The sequence below is a fragment of the Schistocerca gregaria genome, chromosome 1 (genome assembly GCF_023897955.1).
Source record: "Schistocerca gregaria isolate iqSchGreg1 chromosome 1, iqSchGreg1.2, whole genome shotgun sequence".
NCBI lineage: Eukaryota > Metazoa > Arthropoda > Insecta > Orthoptera > Acrididae > Schistocerca > Schistocerca gregaria.
Window position 1 is genome coordinate 182,977,787 of NC_064920.1, and position 19,743 is coordinate 182,997,529.

Below are 19,743 nucleotides of genomic sequence, written 5' to 3' on the forward strand. Positions count from 1 at the left end.
CTCTCATTGTGGATTACTTAACAATAAAATTATATCTTTCATTACATAGTACTTATAATGTGTAAACGCTTGTTGCACTTTTTTCCACATTCTCTTCACTTATTACTACCATCTTTTTACTTTTTTCATAATAATAAGGGCTTAAAATTTTATGTTACATTTAATATCTTTTTTCATTTATTGGTTTCATTTTGCATGCAAAATCAATTTGAGGTGAATGAGAAGGATGGTGTTAAGAAACTGTACTTAATGTCTATGGTAAAGCTGTATCATTTTGACAAAGAGAATAAACTGGACATTGCTTGGAACCTATACAAAATGTAACAAGACCAGGGCATTATGATGAAATGAAAGATGATTCTGCTTAAGCACTTTTAAATCATAGTAGCTCAGGCAGCACTTAAGTATGCTGTGGAACAACAGATACTTCAACGTTGTCAAGTGCATATTTCATACAGAAAATTTTCCAATGGTTAAAATCAATGACCTAGAAGAACAGAAAAATTGCAATATGTGAAGCTGTTAAAGGCAAACACAATGATACTCTGCAGTTGGCCATGAGTGTTATTATGCTGTTTGAGAATTTAAAAATTTGGAAAAGAGGTATCTGGATAACAATAGTAGTTCTGGAAAAAACCATATCACTTAACAATCAGAATTAACTTCAAATCAAAAAGGTTTCCACTGTTTTTTATTGTGCTGGCTTTCACATGATACACTGGAAAACTTTTTGGCACAGTTTGGGTGTAAAAACCAGTCCAAGATCCCTTCAGTTTTAAGACAGTTTTGTGGCTTATTGCTGAGTCACAGTATTTTGGTTCCAGTTGCCATGGCAATTATCAGACAAAAATACTTAGTTCCTCACTTATTACCTAAATCACAAGTGTACTTGTGATATGTCACAGAACAACAATGATGCGCCCATGCCTGTAAGTGCAAATTTAGACAAAAGCAACCTAGATGAGATTTCACATAATGTAGAACAATCTGTAAAATCTAGTTGGGAGAACAGTAAAACAAGTTAATCAAAAATATGTGTTGTGTGATTTGTAACTTGTAATTCTTCCACAGAGTTAACAGTCTGAATGAGAAAGGTAAAAAATTAAGGTACAACTGATAACTAGAAGAACCCTCAAAGAGAAAAACCACACTTTAACCCAAATTAGGGTTATGTTAATGTAAATAATCAATTTGAAAATATTAGTTGTTACTTTACTACTCATGAAGCTGTCTGGCCTGTTTAACAAACATCTTAGGTTCATTAGCTATTTTCATTTCAGTAGTTGTACGTATGGGATGAAAGATATTTTAGGCATGGGAGAGATAAGATGGAAAGGAGAAGGCAGTAGGGAGCTAAGGAAAGGTTGCAGATTGCATTAGATGGAAATGAAAAAGGAAGACAAAAGGGAGCAGAGTTGTGAGGAACTGTCTGAAAGAAGAAGTACAGAGGGTAAGTGACAGGATAATGAAGATCAGTATAATGACAAAGGGGAGAATTATAGGTGTTTCAGGCATATGCCCCTTATGTGGGCTATACACCTCAAGTAGAGGAAGACTACAAAAGCAGATGAATGGACAAAGGATAATACAGTGGAACTTCGATTTTATGTTTTTTTGTGATTCTGCACCATAAATTTGTAGTCCCTGTGAAAGACCATTAAGATCAATGCTAAACTTTCACGGATTTTACGTTTCGTCCTACTAAAGCTTACCTTGATTCTATGATCTTACTCAATGTCTCACTTGAGTTCATCCCTGTTTATTCCTATGGACATTTGATGTGATTGAACGAATTATAAGTGGCACAAAAGACAGACAGTTTGCACTGGTGGAGTTAAGGGAATATTTTAGGCTATTGCAAAGAGGGGAGACATGAGAGAGAAAATGCTGATGTAATCCAATACAGCTTGCAGTGTTTAGCTTCATCATGCAGTTATGATACAACTACTGCTAGGTTGTGGCAAAAATGGAAAAACAGCACAATTGACATGAAATATTCTGGACTGAGCCAATACATGGTGAAGGGTCTCAACAGCCACCTTTTCATATGACACTTATAACTCAGTCTCATCTATTTGCTTGTATGTATGATGTAATGCATTCAGCAATAATATCAGTTGTCAACCTTTTAAATTCAAACATTGAGTCTCAGAGAAAGATGGTTGGTCGGATCAAGGAAACCTTGGCCATATCTGCCTAGTGACCTCTTATTGGCTGGTGACTTGTTATGTCAGCCAACAACCAGGCGGCCTCCACACCCTGCTAACACCCATAATAAGTTTACAGACCTTAGTCAACAAAGCATTTGAAATTCCAAGTACGGGATTAGAAGCTATAAATAAAAGCCGATGCAAGAATTTCATTCTTCTTCTTCTAGGTAGCAATTTTATCAACACTCATGTCAAGTGACATAACCGCATCACAAATCTATAAACAAACAAGGCAGTAATTTCAAAATTTTATGTCATGTACTAGAGCTATTAGGAAAAAAAGTGGGTTTTGCCACAAGTAATACTGTAGGGCATGCAATTGGAAAGACTATCACTTTTGCTAATGACAAACAAGGTAATTGAGTGTTTTCCCAACATTATAATGCCACAAATTATATCTTAAAACACGCAGTTTTGAAGGTTCCTTCATTTTATATCCACCTCAAAATTAGCAAAAATTTATAGCCTGCATGGCTACTGATACTGTGAAATACAGTGCCGCCAGGTTACAAAACCTCAGATGTTTATTTTCCATCTGCAGCCAATAACTGTATAACATGGTGACATCATGTTACTGCAGTGGCTTCTAGCATATTGAGTGATGAACAGCAAGCATACTAGGTGGCTTGTTCCAAAGTACAGCTGATGTTATCAGCGTATAGCAGGAACAGTGATTGCAGTTTCCACTTAGGTTTAATTTATGTAGTTATACACTGTATGCCCATCACTGCTGTGCTTTAATTTTGCTGGTAAAATTTTACTTATGGCAGCAGTGGCCTAGTGTACTAATGTTGGCAAAATGCAATGGATCTGCAAGAGCACATTGATGAAGTGGATGAATGTTTTTTAATTAATTCATAGGAGGACCACCTACCTTCTCACATGATTTAATTAAATAGCAATGATCCAGTGTGATCATGCAGATCAATTGTGCATTGTCAACATTAGCAGATGATGCCACCACTGCCACAGTGAAATTTAACCAATTTTACTTACAGTAGTCCTGCTTGGAGCCTGTTGTCAGAATCCAGAATGTATCATGCCTCTACCAACTGCAGCCACTGTAGGTTACTCCATTTGCAATGTGTGGCATCACAATTAACAGAGTGTGTTCAGTGAACAGTTGTGCAATGGTTTGTTCAACTTAGTTGCAATGCTCATTGGTGTTTAATGTACTGTGATAGCAGATAGATTGTTGTAAATGTAACAGATTGCTGGGACAGACAATCACTGAAATCATAGCAGGCTTAACTTTATTTCATATGCATTGTTATAAATAAGTAGCACTTATGAAGGAAATTTTTTTGGTATATACATACTTTCACAACAAGTGATGAGTTTGAAGTGCAAGCATACATTGGCAATATGGCAGAAGACTTCGTTTTGACTACTCCGCACAATGAAAAAGAAAAAGTTTACAAGCAGCACACAAGAGGTCATTGCACTCATGTCTCCAGAGTGTGCTACACTACCATCATCTATAGAAGGAACACACACACACACACACACACACACACACACACACACACACACACATATGCGTGCGTTGGAACAGATGCCTTTTACCGTACTTCACAATTTTTGTTTTAATTCACCATGTTGTTCACAAATTTTTGTTTTTCTTTTCTGGGTGAGTCTAAAGTTTTCTGGGCGAGTACAAGGGAAAGATTTATTAAAAAATGTGTTTTGAAGTATAAATTGTGGTCACATAATATTGGAAAATACACTACTGGGCATTAAAATTGCTACACCACAAAGATGACATGCTACAGATGTCAAATTTGACCGACAGGAAAAGGATGCTGTGATATGCAAATGATTAGCTTTTCAGAGCATTCACACAAGGTTGGCACTGGTGGTGACACCTACAACGTGCTGACATCAGGAAAGTTTCCAACCGATTTCTCATACACAAACAGCAGCTGACCAGCGTTGGCTGGTGAAACATTGTTGTGATGTCTCATGTAAGGAGGAGAAATGCGTAATATCCTATCTCCGACTTTGATAAAGGTCAAATTGTAGCCTATGGCGATTGTGATTTATCGTATTGTGACATTGCTGCTCGCATTGGTCGAGATCCAATGACTGTTAGCAGAATATGGAATCGGTGGGTTCAGGAGGGTAATACGGAACTCTGTGCTGGATCCCAACAGCCTCATATCACTAGCAGTTGAGATAACAGGCATCTTATCCGCATGGCTGTAACGGATCGTGCAGCCACTTCTTGATCCCTGAGTCAACAGATGGGGACATTTGCAAGACAACAATCACCTGCACGAACAGTTTGGCGATGTTTGCAGCAGCATGGACTATGAGCTTGAAGGCCATGACTGCAGTTACCTTTGACGCTGCATTACAGACAGGAGTGCCTGTGATGGTGTACTCAATGACGAACCTGGGTGCACGAATGGCAAAACGTCATTTTTTCAGATAAATCCAGGTTCTGTTTACAGCATAATGATGGTAGCATCCGTGTTTGGCGACATCGCAGTGAACACACATTGGAAGCATGTATTCATCATCGCCATACTGGCATATCACCTGGAATGATGGTATGGAGTGCCACTGGTTACACGTCTAGGTCACCTCTTGTTTGCATTGATGGCACTTTGAACAGTGGACGTTACATTTGAGATGTGTTACGACCTGCGACTCTACCTTTCATTTGATCCTTGCAAAGCCCTACATTTCAGGAGGATAATGCACGACTACACATTGCAGGTCCTGTACAGGCCTTTCTGAATGCAAAAAATGTTCGACAGCTGCCCTGGCCAGCAGATTCTCCAGATCTTTCACCAACTGAAAACGTCTGGTCAATGGTGGCCGAGCAATTGCCTCAAGGGCAGCTGCACCTGTTCATGCCATCCAAGCTCTGTTTCACTCAATGTCCAGGTGTATCAAGGCCGTTATTATGGCCAAAGGGGGTTGGTCTGGGTACTGATTTCTCAGGATCTATGCACCCAAATTGCATGAAAATGTAATCACATGTCAGCTCTAGTATAATATATATTTGTCCAATGAATACCCGTTTATCATCTGCATTTCTTCATGGTGTAGCAATTTTAATGGCCAGTAGTGTAGCTCAGTTACCTCGTACCCAAATATGTATTTCAATTTTTTCCCAAGTTTTTACTCTGTTACACACCTGTGATTTTCTAAAAACTGATGAAATTCTTTAGCACTAATTATTGTATAAACATCGTGTTGTACATTTAATTCCCTTTACTTATACAGATTTTATACAATGTATTGGAGAGGATTAGGTTTTTTAATCAAATCTGCCAATTATATATATTTTTGCTCGTATTTCTGGGGGTTTTAACATTTTCCTCAGTTTTGCGTTTTTTAAGACTGGAACGCATGAAAACATAAAATACAGGGTTCACTGTAGTGTGGGCTGCAGAAGGGAAGGGCACAAAAATATACTAGGAGGAGAAGGATGGGGATGTAGAAATGAAGAAGCAAAAAGATTGCTGGAATTGTGCAAGAGAAATTGTTTCATGTATTCAGTTGAAACAGAGCAACTAAGTAATGCCAGCAGGAATCTAACACAGAAATGGTTGGTGAATTACATGCTCCAAGAATGGAAAGCGAAGAGGACTATAATGGATGTAAAGGTACTACCATCTGAGGCATTGTTTAGTGACCACTGGCTACTGGTGATGAGCATGAGGAATGGAAGATGACAGAGAATGGGGAAAGGGGAATTAAGAGTATGGAAACTGAAGGAAAAGAAAGTTAAGGGAGAACACTGACAGATTACAAGCGAAAGGTTACCAAAGGATGAACAAGAGACAGGAGAAGACGAATGGGGACGATTTAAAAGTGCTATGGTAGAAGCTATGGTAGGTGTCTACAGAAGGAAAAGTGGCAGAAGATGGTGGAAGGGGACACCATGGTGGAATGAGAGAGTCAAGGAAATAGAAGGCAGCACGAGGCCTTCAGACTAAGTTCCCAGAAAGGACAGAATTAGCAAGGGAGGTATAAGAAAAAGAAGAAAGAGGCAAGTAAGATAGTGGCTGAGGCGTGAAGATTGGACAAATGAGCAGAGGCAGTAAGAAAGTACTATATGGAATGGTCAAAAGTGATAGGAGAGGTTGGGGGAGGGAGGGGGGGGGGGGACCTAACATGGAAAGAAATGGAAATGGCACTAATCAAGATGAAAGGAGGAAAGATGCCAGGTATGGGTGAAGTAAATGTCAAAATGGTGAAGGCAGCATGGGAGCTTGGGAAACAGTGGCTGTATTGTGTGATGAGGATGGTGTGGAATGAGAACACTAATTGTCCCTGTAATCAAGATAGAGAGTGGGAAACTACAGAGGGTTCACACCAATACCACACTGTGCCAAGGTATATGAAAAGATCCTGGGAAGCAGAATCCAAACAAAGGCCAAGAACAAAATGAGAGAGGAACAGATCTGGAAGGTAAATTTATGACCTCACATTTGCAGTGAGGCAGTTCCAGGAGTGCCACTATGAATTTGGGTAAGACCTCGTGATGGCCTTTCTCAACATAGAAAAGACATTTGATAGCATCTGTAGAAGAAAGTTCTGGGAAGCACTAGAAAAAAAGGGAGTGGTAAAAGAGACTATTAGAGCGGAGAAGATCTAATGTGGAATTCTGAGTTGTATGAAAGTGGGAAATGAAAGGACAGATTGCTTCCAGCTACTGAGTGGTGTGAAACAAGGCAGTGCGACATCACCTCCCCTCTTCATTGTGGTCTTGGATAAGATAATGACTGCAGTGGGAGAAAAAACTAGAGGAGACAAGCTGAAAGCAAAGGTGTTTACAGATGACTTAATGACCTGGGGAAATAGAGAGGAATACTGCGAGACAGTATGGAATGAAATTCAGTGTAAACAAATGTGTGATCCTGGTTACAACTAGAAAGCAAAATAGATAAACTAGCAGAATAAGGATTCGAGGTGAACAAGTGAGGAAGGTGAAAAGTGTTAAGTACTTTGGAAGCAAGATGGAGGAAAATGGAAGAAATAAGAAAGACATCAGTGGATGTGTATGACAGGCAGAAGCATTCCTTCAAAGTGTTAGTAGTCTGATTTGGAACGAAAATGTAGCAAAAAAAGGAAAGAAGTGATATACAGAAGTAACTACATCCCAGTAGTGACCTATGCATCAGAAACATGAGCAACAGGGGCAGGGGGTAAGATGTAAATAGACCACAGGTAGCTAAAAATATAAAAAGGGTTAAGAAGACACTTGAAAACAAAGCTCTCCTCCAAATTGATGAAGAATTTGCTAAAAACAACACAAGAAGCTTTTACAGAACTTTCAAACAAAGGTTCTCAAGATACGAAGCACCCACCCTCCAATTTTGAGATGTAAATGGGACCATTGCTCACAATAACACGGAAAATTGCAAAATGCTAGCAGGCTACTCAGAGAAAATCTTGAATTGTGAACCCATCCTTGAAAAATCTGAATCCATCCCAAATAACAGTGAGAAGCCAGGTTCAGAAACACCAACAACTGAAGAACTACGGAAGGTCATTTCAGAACTTAAAAACAACAAAGTGTCCGGAGAAAGCCATATAGTGGTTGAACTATGGAAAAAAGCTGACAAAAATGCAATTACATCCCTTCAGTGTGTTTTCGATAAAATCTGGAAAGATGAAGAAATCCCCACAGAATGGAGAATAAGTCTCATCCACCCTATCTACAAGAAAGGTTTGAAGACAGACCCCAACAATTACAGAGGAATATCACTGCTGGATATAACATACAAGATTCTTTCTTAAGTCCTTTTGAACAGGGAAGAGCCACAATTGGACCCACAAATCAGGGAATACCAGGAAGGTTTTAGAAAGGGTAGATCATGTTTGGAACAAATACTAAACCTCAAAAACATCATGTCATACCAAAAATCAAGGGCAGAGAGATGTGTAATCTCCTTCATTGATTTCAAAAAAGCATATGATTTGATTGATTGAGGATCTCTATTATCAGACCTGGAAGAAATGGGTTTCGATAAGAAAACAACCAATATTATAAAAGCGACCCTTACAAATACATTTTCAAAAGTTAAATTTATGGGCGATTTATCGCAACCCTTTGAAATAAAAATGGGAGTGCAACAGGGGGATGGGCTCTCACCGTTGCTGTTCAATTGTGCGCTTGAGAAAGTAGTCAGAGAATGGAACACAACTATTAAGAATGGTATAAGACTGGGTTGCAAAATGGAGAACCTTAAAGTAAATTGCATTGCCTTTGCAAATGATATGGCCCTATTTGCTGAAACAATGGAAGAAGCATGGGAGCAAATTCTTGAATTAAAGAAACAAACGGCTAAAATAGGTCTTCACATCTCCTTTGAAAAAACTGATATTGACAAACATCAAGCATTAAGTAAATACCTCGATTGAAATAGATTGAAATAGTAAAAGAACTCGAATATCTTGGAGAGTGTGTTAGTTGGAATGCTGGGGAAAGCAAAGCAATGGAATCCAGAAAAAATAAATTTGAATTGGCCTTCCAACTAACAAAAAATACATACAACAAAAAATCCCTTTCATAGGGGTCCAAAATTACACATTACAAAACAGTGATTAAGCCAGAAGCACTGTACGCAGCAGAAACACTAAACATGAATTTCAAGGGCCAAATGGAGAAACTTGAGCTAAAAGAAAGAAAAATTTTAAGAAAAATCATAGGATCAAAATTTTAAGAAAATAAGATTATATACATCAAAAATGAAACTCTCTACAAGAAAATTGAAAACTTTCAGATACTATGCAAAAAAAGAAGATACATTGTTATGGTCATCTTCTCAGAATGAATTCCAACAGATTAACTAAACAAATCTTTGACTTTTTCCATGACGACAAAACAAAACCCAACTGGTTTAAAGGAACTGAGAAAGATCTAGTAGAATTAAGAATTTCATAAAATTCACTTACTGATCGGACAGCTAAATTAATGACTAAAGATGAAAGCATAAGGTTCGAAGACAAATCTAGATGAAAGTCCAAACTCTGCATCTCGGAAGAAGAGAGGAAAGGAGATCAGAAAGAATGAAGAAATACTGGGCCCTAAGAAAAGAACAACACACAGAGAAATGATTGATCCCGTGTACCCCAAAGAGAGTGAAACAAAAGAAGAAGAAGATTACAGGTATGGGGAATGAAGTCCTTCAGAAGTAGGATAGGAGTGACAAGGAGAGGTAGGATGAGGAATGAAAAGGTAAGGAAAACATTGAAAGAGGAACCCTTGCAGAGCAGGACAGAAATACCAAGGCTAAAATGATATGGACACTTAAAGAGAATGGAAAACATGAAGATTCTCAAGAAGATACATGAAATACAGATGTGAAGAAAAGAAACTAGAGGAAGACAAAGGGATGGATGGCTGGAGAGTGTGTTGAAAAAAAAAAGGCAAGAACTGGACCAGAGTAAAAACAGAAAGATGGTGGGGAAAACAGGACTATACATGGTGAGGCTTATGTTCCAAACAGATTCAGCCTGGGGCTAGAAACGTTCAAGATGATGATCAGTTTTATGTCGGTCATTCTCTCCTTTTATGATTGCTTGTATTGTGGGGCAATTCAGAAAAACTCACAAATCAATTATCCTCTAAGTATATTTTGCATCTGGTTTCTTGCAGACAATTATCCTCTGAAAACAATCATGATCAATGCCAAAAATTGTATGCTGATTATTTTTCAACTGCTGTTTTATTCTGACAGAATCTGAAAGGCCATGGATAAAATGAATAGGACAAATTATTGCTAGATCAATTCCAATTTCTGTGTGCCTCATAGTTATGCAAAATGATCAGTAAGTTCTAGGCCATTTCATTGTCAGTCCATTAAACATGATCTTTGTTTGAATTTGCTCCTACTGGCATTTCATTTACTTGGCAATCACATTACTTTAAAATCTGTTGGATCAGATTCACTTTCTTTATATGTTATTTTTGTTCTTGGAGCCATAGTTTTAACTTCACACAAGAATCAAAGAAAATTGTTAAGTAATAAACCCTCAAACAGCACTGATGAATTACCAGACTCTGCTTTAAAAGCAGGGGCTTAGCACATAACAATATCATTATCAGTTATCTGCACTCTCTCTGTATAGAATAATGTCTTTCTGGGTATTCTCAACATAGCAACTCTGAATTGTTAGAGTATACTTCAACTTCACTAGGACTTTATTAGACTTTTCAAAAGCATTTCATATTCGGTATCTTCAAACTCCAACTAGGAAAATTAGAAAGAAGGGGTGAAAGGTACACACCATATGGCTAGAAAACTACAGTACTAAAGTGAAATTTCAGTATAAGTTCAATGTCCAGAATAAATCAATAAACAGAATTTTCCTTTCATGTGAATAACAAACAAAACCTGGAATTTGCCAGGGCTTAATTCTAGGGCAGTTACTGTTTTCATTTGAAGTAGATGTTGTTGAACGTATAAGTCTCCAAAAATCTGTGTTTTTAATGACACAAGTGTATTATTCATTGAATCTGGTCTAGAAACACTGCAGTCAACACTAGAAAATTCTATGTCAAACTTTCAGAGTGGTTAAACAGAAACAAATAACTGTAAATTATATAATAACTGTGTGCCAACTTAAAGTCCAGTGTGGAATAAGGGTAAAGTCCTAGTCACCATATACAAGAAGCATAGAGTTGCAGACAAGTACAATAAAAAAGGCTGCAGGAATAAAGTGCAACTTAAGTACAAGAAGTATAAAACACACACACTCAAACACACACAACTCACACATGCATGGTCACTGCCTATGGGCACGGGGGCCATGTATGTGTGTGAGTTTGAGTTGAGCTTGTGCAAATGTGTATGTGTCTTGTATTTCAGAAAAAGGACCTTTATTTTCAAATAAGAACGCAATAATTCCAAATCCAAAGGAGGCAGGTGATGATATGTGTCAATGTTACCCAACAACCAGTTTGGTACATCATGGTTGCAAAATACTGACACAAATTATTTGCTCAAGAATGGAAAAACTGGTAGAGGACAACTGTGGGGAGGATCAGTTTGGACTCCGGAGAAATGTAGGAACCCAAGAGGCAGTGTAGCACTAGCCTTCTTCATTAATAAATGACTTCCTCCTAAAACATAAACATACACTAGGGACAATTCTCAGGAGGTAGCACTGTTTTAAACAGTGTAGCCTTGTATTTGGCAGGGTGGAAGCTCCAGTTTTTATCTGGCCATCCTGATTTAGCTTTTCTGTGGTTTTCCTAAAGTACTTCAGGAAAAGCCAGGATGGTTCCTCGTATAAGGCTACTGCCTACTACCTGTCCCATCCTTGTCAAACTAGACCTGTAAGTACATAAATGGCTGTATATATGAATTATGTTGTTCTCAAATTTTAATACCAGGACATGTCCAACAGCATTGCAATAGCAATCTACGGATTTAAAAATTTACCACTTGTCGTTCTTAAATTTTAATACCAAGACATCCCCAATAACTTTTTAAAAGTGATCTGTGGATGAAAAAACTACTACTACTAATATTGGATCCACAATTATTTATCTTTGAAAATAAGTTTACACAATTTGTAGGTATAGGGAAAACATTTGACAATGTACACTGAACTGCACTCTTTGAAGTTCTGAAGGTTGGAGGGATAAAATAAAGGGATTGAAAGTTATTTTCAGCTTGTACAGCAACGAGACTGCAATTTTAAGAATCAAAGAACATGAAAGGGAAGCAATAATTGAGAAGAAATGAGACAGAGTTGTAGCCTATTCTGATGTTATTCAATCTGTGCATTGCGCAAGCTGTGAAGCACACCAAGGATAAATCTGGAATGGGATTACAGTTCATGCAGAAGAAATAAAAACTTTGCAATTTACTGATGAAATTGTAATTTTATCATGTAGAGTTAACGACTTGAAAGAGCACTTCATTCAAATTGTTGGTTTTGAAAACAGATTATAAGACGAACATCAATAAAAGTAAAAAAAAAAAAAAATTAATGGAATTTAGTCCAATTAAACCAAGCAATGCTGGGAGAATTAGATTACAAAATGAGACACTAAAAGTAGAAGGTATGTTTTGTTATTTCAGCAGGAAAATGACTTATGACAGATGAGGAACAGAAGATAGATATGCAAACTGGCAACAGCATGGAAAGTATTTATGAAAAAGGAGGAATTTGCTAACATCTAACATAAATTTATGTGTTAGGAATCCTTTTCTAAAGGTATGTGTCTCGAGTATAGCCCTGTGTGGAAGTGAAACATAGACAGTAAGTGATTTACATAAGAAGAGATTACAAGCTTTTGAAATATGGTGCTATTGAAGAATGTTGAAGATCAGATGAGTAGACTGAATAACAGTGAATCAAATTGGGGAAAAATGAAATTTATGGTGCAACAGGACCAAAAGAAAGGATTGGTTGATAATAGGACACATTGTGAGGCTTAAAGGAATGGTTAATTTGATAATGGAAGGAAATGAAGAGGAAGAGGTAAAATTGTAGTGTGGGTCCTAGGCATTAATGCAATAAGCAGGTTCAAATGGATGTATATTGCAGCAGTTATTTAGAGATGAAGAGGTTTACACAGGATGGACTAGAATGGAGAGCTGCATCCAACCAATCTTTGGTGTGAAGACCTCAAGAACAACTATGGTTTCATTAGAACTTGCAATGGGATACACACGTAATTAGCAAATTTTAGAATGTGTCAACAATTTTCTGAGGTCTGAGAATATTTTAAAAAAAATCTACAACTTGTAAACGAATACCAATGCAGGTATACAATACACAATTCTGTTCAATAATATGATGTAGAATTATTTTTTGGAGAAATTGTATTCGTATTTTAAAATGCAAAAGGGCAATGAGCTTCATCTGTGGACTGAAACAACTGAAGTCTTTTAAATCTCATTTTCCTAATGGTGGTGCTATAAATATTCCACATTTATCTCTCCATGAAACCTACTCCCTCACTACTAACTACTTCACTGGGACATAAATTAATGCAGAAAAAATATATATGCAATTACAGATGATAGTCATATATCAACCTACTATTTTCCATTATATCATTCTATCAAAAAATGTAATTCATTCTGACATCACATTACACAGTAATGTACCAAAAGAAATAAAACTGCCACTGAGTCAGTATTTAAGTCCATATTAAAAATATTTACACTTTGATTAAAATAATTTTGTGATTGATAGATGTCTTATATACAACATGCCATGGGACTGAAACAGGCAACACAGGGAGAACGTAGAGCCCTAGAAAAAGCTGTGATTTGCTGCTGCTTGCCCAGCCTGTACCCCTTGACTCACAGAAACATAAATCACAGTATATCCCAGAGCAAAATTTCTCTTCTGTACAAGTTTTTTCAATTATAGCACATCAGTAATTTTTCTTTACATGTAGATTAATAACGTCAACTTAGAACATAAAAATATGTGTGTGTGTCTACTGTAAGGAATATAATTGAATACTTGTTACAATTTAATTGTTTAAATTTAAGTATGAGTGTATTATGTATTGAATAATAGTGCCTGCTATGTTACTATAAAATATCTATACTGATATAATTTAATTAAAATCCCTTGAATCAATTTCAGTCTGTATATTAAAGATAATCTCAGGAACTATTGTACAAATTTTGATATGGTTTTCACTAATAAACTGATTCATGAGAAAGGTTTGTGTGCATATTTTTCCATTGCTATGCCAGGCAAATCATCTGGCCACAGACAAATAAAAGCAACTTTTGCAAAGCCAGGGTGGGTCAGCAGCTTTTATTACTAGATACCACAGATTTACTTGGAATCCAGTTATTCAGGATTTTGTGAAATTCAGATCACCGTCCTGCAGTTATTTAAAAGTTAATTTGAATTAAACGGTGGAAAATGCGTGATGGAATGTAATAATATTCTGAAAAGAATAGTTGCTACTCAGCCTATAGCGGAGATGCTGAGTCGCAGATAGGCATACCGAAAAGACTGTCACACAATAAGCTTTTGGCCAACAAGGCCTTTGTCAAAAATACACACACACACACACACACACACACACACACACACACACACACACACACACATGCAACTCACACACACATGACCCAAGTCTCCAGTAGCTGAAACCAGACTACAGCAGTGCATAAAGGGAGAGGCAACCGGGTGGGGGTAAGAAAGAGGGTGTGGCCACATTCCTCAATGTTGACCTCCCCCTCAAAGATGGCTACATCAGTACCTCTGTCCATACGAAACCTACCAACCACCAGCAATACCTCCATTTTGACAGTTGCCACCCATTCCATTGCAAGAAGCCCCTTCCTTACAGCCTAGCCACCGTGGCTAGGCTGTAATGAGCAGTCCATCTCAGTATACTCTGAGGGTCTCACTCAGGCCTTTACAGACTGTAATCACCTGTTAAATCTTGTACAAAAACAGATCTCCCATGCCTTATCTTTCCAGTTACCCACCACTTCCCAAAGTCCCACCATCCAGCCACAGAGGTGCATTCCATCTTGTGACTCAGTACCACCCAGGACTGGGGCAACTAAATTACATTCTCCACCAGGGTTTCAACTATGTAACCTATCCCATCAAAGGCAGGGCTACCTGTAAAACCAGTCATGTGAACTACAAGCTAAACTGCAACAACTGTGCTGCATTCTACATCGGCATGACAACCAACAAGCTGTCCCAAAAAACAAATGGACCACCCTGTTGCTGAGCATGCCATCCAACACAATGTTCTTCATTTCAATGACTGCTTTACAGCCTGTGACATCTGGGTCCTTTCCACCAACACCAGTTTTTCTGAATTGTGCATGTGGGAACTCTCCCAGTAATATATACTATGCTCCCATAACCCTCTTGGCTTTAACTATTGAAGGTCATTGTCCTTACCCATCTGGTCCTTTCCCTGTTCCCACTCCATCACTACACAGCTCTCTATTCCACCAACACACCCAGTCATTTTATTTCTCTCCTTTCCTGCTTTCCCCCACTCTTTGTCTATCCTCCCGACTGCACCTGACTGCCCTACGCTCTCTCCACCTTGCCCCTGTACACTGCACTTTACTGTACCCCATCCTTACCCTGCAATCCCTCCCCCTATCCGCCCCAGCCCCTTCCTTACCCCCACTCTCATGCCTCTCTCTTCATGCACTGGTGTTCATAGTCTAACTTCAGCTGCCAGAAACAGTAATCATGGGTGTGTGAGTTGTGTTTGTGTGTGTATGTGTGTGTGTGTGTGTGTGTGTGTGTGTGTGTGTGTGTGTGTGCTGTCTATTTTTGACAAACCCTTGTTGGTTGAAAGCTTACTGTGTGACAGTCTTTTTGTTGGGCCTATTCTGCACTGTGAATTAGCATCGACACTGTATCATGATTGATAACTATCCTTTTCATAATATCATTAATTTGAATTAAACTGCAGCTTGCATAAAAACATCATGTTTGGAAATAGAATATACTGTTGTCTTATGAAAAACATACCTGATCTGTAGGTAGGAGTGAAAAATCATCAGGTGGGTTTGTAATTACATATCGTTTTGTTGATGCATCACAAGAAGAACTTGTGTCCCGAAACCTGTAATATACAGAAAACATTTCTTATAACCACACTTTTAATCGCTCTTCTTATGTACCACATAATACTTTCTGGTTGGTGCTGAGTTATTTGAAAACAAACTTATTAATGCAGTCCTACTTATACATGAAGTAGTGTTTCCAATGTTGTGTAACACTTTGTTGCTGAAAGAAATTGAAAATGGTATTTTATTACTCATATTTACCAAAAGAATTCCAGCACTAAGACTTATAACATTTGACAATTATTTTATTAGACAAACATTAATACATAAATGGGCCCATATATTGTCATACATGGCTTGTTTAATTCTGTGTGTATGTATTTAAATTGAAGAAAGAGTGGTAAGATATAAGTTGGTAACATCTTTCTGCTGTAATATGTTTACTATGAAGTATACAGCGATGATATACAGCCAGAATGTCAACTGCACACACAATCAAGAGATGAAGCAATAAGAGATTCCCCCAAATACACAAATGTCTAAGTGATCAAATATTCACACATCAAGCTGCTAAGATAGTAAATACACAACTGGCTTGAGCCAGCACCTTCCTTAACATGATATCTTGGAAACAAGAGGCTCTCTCCAATACACATGGTGTGGGTACCTCTTGTCAATGACTGTCATACCCAGTTTGCTGCTTACCATCATTGTTGATTATACATCTTCCATTGCCAATGCATTATTGGCAGGCATGGATATTAAAGTGACTGAGCAGCAGAGGCACTGAGTTGTCAACAGGCACATAACCAAGAGTGAGAACTTTGCCAGCTTTTGGATGAATTCTTTTTTGAGCTAGTATACATACATACACATGCGCAAAGCAACATGCAGCACGTGCGAGCATGAGGGCGCATGCACACACATGCACACATGCAAGCATATGCGCATGCTGATTTGACTTCATCTTCTGTGGTTATCTGGATTCAAATACACCGAAGATTTTTTGTGCAGCAAATTAGTAATTCACACTAATTTAGGCTATTTTTTGACATTGGTTATATTGGGCCTCACCAGTATGTAGAATGAAGGAAACATGTTGGATTAAAAGCTAATGAGCTAATGTACCATTGCAGTTTGCATGTAACACAAAGTTCAGGCACACGGTAGGAATGAAATGCTATTGTAATTATGGAGTAATTAATGATTAAAGTTCCTATATTTCTAGTCATCAAGAGACAGCTATTTTTATGCTTTGTTAAGTCAAAAATAAACTAAGTGTATCCCTAATTGAAATATGACATGATGATGTTTCAGTCAGAATTAAGCATACTCATGTTTTAATTGGTGTTAGTTAACTGAACTATAATCCTGACTATATAGGAATGTAAAGTTTTACTTGTACAAAATTTAATTAATTGAATGTAGGCCTTTCATTCAAAAAAACTAATCCCTTTGTTCACCTGAAAATGATTGGGTGATTATCCTTTAAGTAAGTAAAATAATATATGCAAATTAATGAAATATATTGTTGCAATGATAAAACGTAACTTGTAGTCTTAATAGAAACAGATTTCTTCCTATCTTTGTATGAAATTTTAATTGTATAAATCTAAAAATTTAATATATAACTGCAGTAGCCTCCAGAAAGATCGTGGGAGGCACACATCGTCACGGCACATCACGGACAGTAGTTGCCGCAAGTAAAGTCCCGTCCACCAGAGGGCACGTGAGAATTAGGCTGCGCCCTCTGCCGGCAGAACAACAACAACTTAGGCAGCACGTTCCGTGCCCAGTTCAGTTAACATCAGGCATTCTTAGCAGACAGTTCCCGGTCTACACTATGTGAAGTGTGACAGAAATGTGAATCGTGTTACTACACAATTGGCGACGAGGATAGGATCATTCTTTTGCATGTTGCGCCATTGTTCCAGTTTCGCAGCTTATCCATGACATGGAGGAATTAGTGTGGGTTTTGGTTGAGCAGCAGACGGAGCTCATGGCCACCATGAAACAACTGCTTCTGGCGTTGCTTTCCCCACAGTCTGCTCCAGCGCCATTCCCTCCTCTCTTTCCCCCATATGACGAGATGGCGGAGGATTGGGATGCATATGAACATTGCCTTGGGCATCATCTCTAGGCATTTCATGTTGCCGATGCGGAGGTATGTCGTGCTCTTTTCTTGTCTTGGATATCTCCCTCACTGTATCAAGTTTTGCAGCAGCTAACGCCATTGCAGGATCCCTCGTCCTTGTCTTTTGACGCATTGTGTTCATTGCTGTCTTCATATTATCGCTGCTGCACACATTTTGTGGTGGCTAGGGTCGAGTTCTATAAATGCAAGAAACAGCTCCATCAGTCTTACCAGGCGTGGGCCGCTACCTTGCACGGTCTTAGTTGCAAGTGTCATTTTGTCACGGAGCAGTTGCGAGAGTTATATGCCCATGTTATGGTGCGTGACGTCATTGTTCGTTCGGCCCCTGATAGGGAGGTCCGGCAACGGGCCCTGCAGTTGGAAGACCCTTCCCTTGAGGAAGTCCTGTCCATTGCTCAATCGTATGAAGTCTCTCACATCGCAGGTCAACAGTTGGAAGCGTGGTGCAACGTCGCAGCGGTTCTGGACAGCGCGGCCACATCCACTGTGTCCAGGCTGGACAAAGTGCCAGCAGTACAAGCCAGCCATTATGGCCGCTCCCACACAGAGTTCCAGCTGCCAGCCCCTGTTACCGTCCTGTGTGTCGTGTTATATACATCGATCGGGAGGAGATTATGTGTTTTTATTTGGATGTGGCATCCTGCCAAGCGGTTGATGGCTTCCCAATCACTAGCTCTCGAGTCGCCAGGGAAATGGCACCTGACCCGGTTCTCCGGCAAGTAGTTCGCCTCATTCAGCAGGGGTGGTCGTCCCGACCTCCAGGCCGGGCCTTGGACCCTCTTCATAATTATTTTGTTCTACGAGACTGCCTCTCAGTCTTGGAAGGAGTTCCCCTTCTGGCTACCGATGATACAGCTCCTCACGTGGTTGTTCCTGCAAGTTTGCGAAGGGAGGTCCTCATGTTAATACATGAGGGGCACTGGGGTTTTTCCCTTACTAAAGCCTTGGCTTGCAGACATTTGTACTGGACCGGTAATGACAGAGAAATTGAGCACTTGGTGGCCGCCTATTCCCAGTGTGCGAGCCAACAGGCGTCCCCCAGGTCAGCATTCTCTTCATGGCCGCCTGCAACCCAGGCATGGGAATGGGTTCACATAGATTTTGCAGGCCCGTTTCTTAATGGCTTTTGGCTCATTGTCATTGATTCTTATTCCCGATTCCCATATGGGGTTCGCTGCTCCTCAACCACTGCAGAAGTTGCCATCAGGCACTAGCGAAAATCTTTTCTGTGGGAAGTCTGTCACTCAACCTGGTATCGGACAATGGACCGCAGTTTCTTTCACAGACCTTCCAGGATATTTTTAGGCACTTCGGTATTTGGCACGTTTGCTCACCCCCTTTCATCCACAATTGAATGGGGACGCTGAGCACATGGTGCGCACATTTAAGACGAAGATGAAAAGTATGTAGACGAATTTCCTGTGGAGGAGGCATTGACGTTTTTCCTGATGGCATACCAGACCACACCAATGGGGGAACGCAGCCTCGCAGAGCTTTTCCAGGGGCGCCAACCTAGGACTCTGCTGCACCTCCTCCGGTCTGGTCCTCGCCAGTCTTTGCAAAACGGGGTACCCGGCTTTCCACCGGGTATGTTGGTCTAAGCACGCGTTTTTGGTCGCAATCCACATTCGATACCGGCAGTAGTCCTGTGCCGCAATGGCTGCTGGCTCTATACTTTTCAGGTGGGGGACCGGGAGGTACGTCGTGACCAATATCAGCTATGTCCACGCTTGGGCACCCATCCTCCAACTCCTCGGGCGCCGGCTTCCCCATTGCCAGCACCCGTGTTGTTTTCTCAGGGGACGCTACCGCCCCTCCCACCAGTGACGCCGCCACACTGCAATGATTCTCAGCTTTGGCAGCCTCCAGTAGCTCCAGCACC

At 39.4% G+C, this 19,743-nt stretch overlaps 1 protein-coding gene across 7 annotated transcripts in view; it reads right to left on the minus strand.

Annotated features, from left to right (window-relative positions):
• The window catches only part of LOC126336369 (calcium-activated potassium channel slowpoke), a 1,528,406-nt gene that overhangs the window by 21,562 nt on the left and 1,487,101 nt on the right, over positions 1 to 19,743 (minus strand). For all 7 annotated transcript variants that reach the window (XM_049999994.1, XM_050000012.1, XM_050000004.1 and 4 more), the window contains one exon: positions 15,669 to 15,762. In XM_049999994.1, coding sequence (XP_049855951.1) covers positions 15,669 to 15,762 — 94 coding nt within the window. The remainder of the gene's footprint in view (positions 1 to 15,668; positions 15,763 to 19,743) is intronic.